Below are 6642 nucleotides of genomic sequence, written 5' to 3'. Positions count from 1 at the left end.
AACCAAATCCCCAACAGTGTCATTTTTAAGTTAGAACTCACAAGGATTTATTGAACCTGGAAAGAAGGTAAAGTATTCATAAACTTCTCCATCTGCATTATGAAGATCCCTTACCTAAAAAGTCTTTTTAACACCTCTTTAACCATACCAATCACAAAAATTCAGAGTCCATAATGAACTTTCAGATCTTCATGAACACCATAGAGTCTCTCAAAACTTTACAGGGAAAAAAAAAAATCAAAGGCAAAAGCTAAATAGGACGCATAAGCTCAAGCCCATAGATTTATGGGAAAGGTACTTAATGTTGCGACTTTAGAGGTTGTGAGTTTAAACAATGAAGACAGGTTACTGAAAAAAATTACAAAAAGAAGAAAAAAGCTCCTTATTATCAGAAAATATATCTTGTGTTTCAAAAAGCAAAAGCCTCGACCTATATATTTTTCATATATACTCTTATGAGTTCACGTACAATGCACGGCTCAATAGCTTACTTGTTAGGATTACAATGTTATATTTAAGTTCGAATCCTACCACTGAAACTGTCCCCAGAAGCTAAAATATAAGTATTAGAGTGGATATGAATATCATTCACCAATGAGGCGCCTGCTGCTCCTAATAGGTATGCCATTTAACTTGCAAAAATCAGGCTTGTCTGCATGCCACCCCAAACCATGGCGGCTGGACTGACGTGTTAATGGACAAATCGTGTGTCCATTGCCGCTTTGAGATGGCTTTTTACCTGCTTTTACATGTGCATGCACTTAAAGATGCACTGCTATGTGAGTGGAAAGACACAAAATACATATTTTTATCCATCACAAAAAAGCAGTGCATTTCTCATATCAGACTACAATTTGCAACCAAACAAGCTGTCAATCTATACCAAATCAAGGCCTACCCACAATATCTTGTTTAAGTTCCAATTGTAAGGCACATTACAATTCAAGGATGTTTCACTTTTATCATTTTCAGAATGTTCCATGATCCGAAAACCAGTATTTTTATAGAAATGTTAATGCATCGATTCAAGCACTATTCTGCTGATTCACATTCAAAAAGAACAAAATGATTTACTGCATGAGAAGAAATCCTACAACACATTACGATAGTGCTTCCTGAGAAATTAGATCTTTCGGAACAATGAACAATGAATAGTAAGCTGGACACCTCTCTCAAACCTACGTCAGCATCTAGGGAGGAAGCAGGGCTAAGAACCGTACAGAACAAGAAAATGGTACATTAATATTTTCTCAATTAAATGCACAGGTGGGAAAATAATTTTCCATGTCCTTATGAAATTACAGATGCCAATGCCAATATGAAATTACATATGCCAATGCCAGTATTTGATGCACAATGAGCTTGATTTACCCTGGTCATGATGATGTAAAGATTTATAATAAAGTTGTTTCATTCGCTTTCCTCTTTCTTAGGGTACTCTCTTGCTCCAAATATGGTCGAACCAATCCTCACATTCGTACTGCCCATTTCAATCTAGAGAGAACACCAAATCAATAAATTAGTGAAGTTTATGGAAACTACAATGAGGCTTAACAAAATGCCAAATGAATTTATTTACCGCTTGCTCAAAGTCGCCTGACATGCCCATTGACAACTCACACTGAGCCTCTGCTATTCCAAGAGCCTTGCAAACCTCATTTCTACACTCTACCAATGCCTGTCCCTCCAACAGGTAAAATCACCATTGATGTTACCCATATAAACCATGAATAAGTCTAGTAAATATATCCCAAGAAGGAGCCCATAAAAGATATCCTACAAAGGGAACAGTATAAATAAAATGCAAGCAACCAACCAAGCACTCTACTCAAAGATTGCACCTGAAAGTTCTCAGGCTTAGAGGAATAGTCCAACATCCCAATTGTCATCAGCCCAGAAAACTCAAGGTTTGGGCAGCCCAGCTTAACATGTTTCGCAAGTTCTACACAACCTGAGGGTTCAACACCAGATTTTGCTGTGGAGAAACATCATCTTGTTAGATCACCGATGCTCTTACCCAAAAAAAGATCACCAATGCAAGGCCATCACTTCATCTCTTATATAATAATGGAACAACAAGATTTTCAAACAAAACTTACCAAAAAATTTTAAAAAACTTTCATAACAGAACATAAAAAACTGTTCACCCAAAAGATAAAACCTTAACAAACTTCCAGTGGCAGCACTAACCCTAGAAGGTTGGTTTGCAACCATTCCAATGAAGAGAAAATCTAACATGATCCAATGGACTACGGATAAAATGTACACCAATGTAACATGAATATCCATGATCTATGGTGATGGAGACCGCAACCCACTACTGACAAGATAAAACTTCACCATCAGACGGAAGTTCTGGAGTCTGAAATTGGTTACCAAGTACCGCACGCACTGTCATCATCAGCCATTTGACTGGCCAGCCAACAACATTCTCGACAGATTGTAAAGACAGTAAGGTGCTGCACCAGATGCTAGAAAATTTCCCTCCATTTTTGTCAATGACGAGAAATTTTCACATAAAACAGTATTTGCAGGTCCATTCCTCATCACAAATTTGGATCGAAAGATCTCTTCAAAGAATAGATGGAGAACATATTACTCACACTCCTCCCCACTGGTATTGACTTGGAGAAGGATCTTCAAAGGCTTCCTTCCCACACCCGCAACAGCACGATCCAAATAATTTGCCAACTGGAAAGCATATCACATAGAGCAGTCTGGTGTAAATATATTGGAATACCCCAACAAATAAAAGGAAGGTAAGCAGAAAAAGGAACATGCGTAACCTAGAGCTGAGAATTACCAAATCCAATCTCTACCAAGAAGAAAACCGACCAAGTCTACTACAAATATTTAACACTTTTCTCAGTGTATATGAGTGATGTTTTACAATAAACCAAGAAGCACATGGAAACTGTTGTACATCCTTTCAAGGCATGAGTCTCCTTAAAACATAGTCTCAAAAATGCCACTCAAAAGTGACTTGTCAGTATAAAGCAGAACAATGAAAAGAAAACAGGTACTGTAGGTTTTGCAACTGCTATAGAGTATAAAACATCCTTGCAAAAATATGTGCCATGATAAAATGATCAAAACTACCAAACCCAGTCCTTGTAAAGAATTAGGTCTCATCAGAAGAACTGCACAAAAATCTCTATATTGGACACAACTTGACAGTAGTATATTACGTGGCATCAATTTATGCTTTTACATTTACTCTGCAATTTAGATACCCTGCCACTAGAATTTTAGAACACTTTCTGAGAGAGAATTCCTTGCGTGAGTTTGTGTATAGGGAAAAGATTTAGTAACCCCATGGCTCAATACTATAGAAAATCACCATGAGCCCCAAGACTTATAGTTAGGAGGATTTGTTTGACCTCAAAACTTGGTGATCTTTATGCACCTTAGAGATCAATCTAAAAATTTGTTTTGGAGCTTAAAAATTTGGTTCGGAATAAGAGTCCTAAAGGGGTTTAGGCCCTTCAACGGTTAGGACAAGAGGGTATTGGGTCTTATGAAGGTTCCCCCATTGAGATAGAATTGGATAGGAGATCTAATGGAAGTAGAACTAAGGTTAAGAGTTATGAAGAAGGCTTTGGTTAGGTTTAGAAAGGTCTAGGATAGGTTTCAGGGTTTCTCATCATCGTCAAAGCTTTTTTCCAATTAATTGAGGTGAGTTACTCGAATCCTGATCCGTCATTCTGCTCTATTAAGGGTCATACCCTAAATGAGGCCATAGTCCCTACATCTCTTCTCACTACTTCCAACCAAATCCTTTTAGGCTTACCCCTTGCCTTTTTTTAATCATCCACATGAACTAGCTTACACCTCCTAACAGGTATTGGTGTTGTATTGGTTTTACGCCACACATAGCCAGCCCACCTAAGTAGACTTTCTTTCATCTTATAGCCTATTGGTGCCACACCTACCGAATGTGCTCATTTCGAATTCTACCACTTCTTATCTTGCCTCTCATCCATCTCAACATCATCATCTATGGGTATGTTGTTTCTTTACCACCCAACATTCTGCTCCATAGAGCAAAGCTGGTCTCACAACTGTTTTATACAACTTGCCCTTCAGCTTACATTGGTAAGTGGCGATCACATAAAATTCCGGTTGCACATGCCCAGTTCACCCACCTAACTCTAATTCTATGTACGTCATCTTCCCCAATCTCTCCATTTTTGTGGATTATCAACCCAAGATATCGAAAATGCACTCTTTTTGGTATTTCTTGGAAGTCAATGTTAGCTAATTCCTCGTCTCTACTCCTATCCTTATTAAACTTGCATTCCATAACATAAATTAAACAATTATATGCATATTTATGTGTTTGGAGTTTGTCGTTTAGGCACCTTGAACTCAATGCCCACCAAGCACCTAGGAGCACAAATCCCACCCCAAAAAAAAAAAAACAAAAAAGGAAAAAAGGGGAAAAAAAATCAAAAAGAAAATGCCAACACCGCCTAGCCCTTTTTTCACGTTTGTTAGATGTGATCAAAATCATTTCCTTTTCTTTTCTTTTCTTTTGCTAAATTGTTAATCTGGTGTTCTTAAGATCATTCAAAAGCTTGGGATCAACAAATCCATCTTGGATGGTCTTCTTGAGGGCGGCATACAGAAAAATTGAAGTATGCAGAAATCTCATTTGGATAGTCCTTTTGAGGGTGGCATTGGGGTGGCATGCAACACGCACAATGTGGGGCATATTTCATAGATCATTGCCAATAAATATTTTATATTGCAATTCAAAAAGATGTCTATATGTTTAAACAACAATTACCGGAACCCACTTAAGACACGGAACATAAAATCACATGCATCAATCAAACACTTCCTTTCCCCTCTGCATAACAATGATCCACCAAAAATTATTTAAATATGAAGAAAACAAAGGACCAACACAGTACCTTCACATTATCTACACTTTCAACCATGTCTAGGTTTGGCACGCTAGCTGCACATCAGAAAGGAAGGGCATTAAAACAAAGCCCATCAGTGGCTCTTTCATTGGAAAGATAATTAGAAAAATAGAATGACGAAACACAAATGTAATCGAACTACTGCTCACAAGAAATACATATTGTTGCATACATTGAGTTAATGTTTACATTTAAATAAGTAAAAAAATATTAAACCTTCACATTCCAAATTACAACTTAATAAAGTGAAAGTGACGTGATCTATTAGGAAAATCCCAATATAATCATAATTCACGAGTGCCGATTAACACATACAAATCCCAACGTAATCATAATCCAAGTGTGCCGATTAGCACATAGAAGAAGAGACGCTCAATCTTATAACAGTAAAGTTAAGTTTTTGTTTGACACATGGCCCAGTTAGGCCAAGGTTTGACATTCAATTTCTTTGTTTTTTGATAAAAGTTAACTATATTGCTATAAAGGGAGATTTACAGAGGTTTTTAAACCGAGAGTCCCTCTGCAGTGGGACTCTCCAAAAAATTGTCCAGCAACCCTATACAAAATTGGTTAGATGGACTGCCCAAGGTGATACAAGATATACAATGAGTATACAAAAATGGACTTATGGTATTGCCCCTTTACACAGAGTCTATGTGATGCAAGTCAAAAAATAGTTGGCCGAGGACTGCTACTCCCTGGTCCCTCCGTGGTCAAGGTCAAAGATGGCATGTGACCCGGCGAGTTCTTCAGTGTGGGCCCTAGCCCCGTCCTTTGCTAGAAGATCAGCTAAGCCGTTTGGCGTCCTCAAGGTATGCGTCCAAGAGACATCCATATCCCTGCAAATATCAGTGATCTCATAAAAAATAGGAGCAAGACACCATGGGGGAGATCCTCTCCCAGATGCGCATGAAATGATATTACTAGCATCCCCTTCCACAACAAGGTTTTGTCCCCAAGACGGATTGAAGGTTTTCAAGCCCAATAGAAGGGCCTTCACCTTAGCATACTGAGAATCTTGAATGCCAAGGTATTTGGAACACGTAAACAAAATTGCCCAATGATGGTCCCTGAACACTCCTCCCGCCCCGGCATGAACCAAGGTTCCACCCGTCAAAGTTGAGTTTAATAATACCTAGAGGGAGAGGTTGCCAGTTCTGAGATCTTTGGGCCTTGTGGGGACGATGGAGCATAATATTCTTCCAGTTGTAGAGGAAAGAGTTGGCAGGGAACCCTGAGAAGATACAATGATTGGAAGACCATAAAGTTACTAAGGACGTAACTTTGCGCAACAAGGCTGTACCTTCGGTAGCTTTTCCTTGGAAAATCCTAGAATTTCTCTCATTCCATAGTGTCCAAACGATTGCTGCCACAGCAGCCTTCCATAGTGTTCTACAAGCCAACAGCCAGTGTGAAACATGGTAGAAAGATAGCAAATCCTTGACTGTCGCAAGTATAACCCATTGAACTCCACAACGCTGCAACAATTGATCCCAGATACCATGGGTCATGTTGCAGTGAAGGAAGAGATGGGGGTTCGATTCTTCTCGCACAGACACAAGGCACATCTATTGGGAATGGGAATCCCTCTTTTTTTGGGGGGTACGATTGTAGACCACACCTTAAATAACACCGAAGGGGGGTTGAGAGGGAAAGTGGGTGGTTGTATCAGTCTTCTGTAAAAAGATGCAACAGTGAAAGTACCGGAGGGAGT

At 38.9% G+C, this 6642-nt stretch overlaps 1 protein-coding gene across 2 annotated transcripts in view; it reads right to left on the bottom strand.

Annotated features, from left to right (window-relative positions):
* Positions 1-1221: 1221 nt before the first annotated feature.
* LOC18433675 (uncharacterized) overlaps positions 1222-6642 on the bottom strand; it is a 29977-nt gene continuing 24556 nt past the window's right edge. For both annotated transcript variants that reach the window (XM_006843757.4, XM_088852719.1), the window contains exons 4-8: positions 4917-4963; positions 2604-2691; positions 1842-1975; positions 1580-1678; positions 1222-1494 (exon numbers count right to left, since the gene is read on the bottom strand). In XM_006843757.4, coding sequence (XP_006843820.1) covers positions 1411-1494; positions 1580-1678; positions 1842-1975; positions 2604-2691; positions 4917-4963 — 452 coding nt within the window. In that variant the 3' untranslated portion in view covers positions 1222-1410. The remainder of the gene's footprint in view (positions 1495-1579; positions 1679-1841; positions 1976-2603; positions 2692-4916; positions 4964-6642) is intronic.

Source organism: Amborella trichopoda, chromosome 12, assembly GCF_054954075.1.
Source record: "Amborella trichopoda isolate Santa Cruz 75 chromosome 12, AtrichopodaSantaCruz75HAP2 v2.0, whole genome shotgun sequence".
NCBI classification, from domain to species: Eukaryota; Viridiplantae; Streptophyta; class Magnoliopsida; order Amborellales; family Amborellaceae; genus Amborella; species Amborella trichopoda.
Note: the sequence above shows the minus strand (reverse complement) of the source record. Positions and strands in the feature narration are given on the sequence as shown.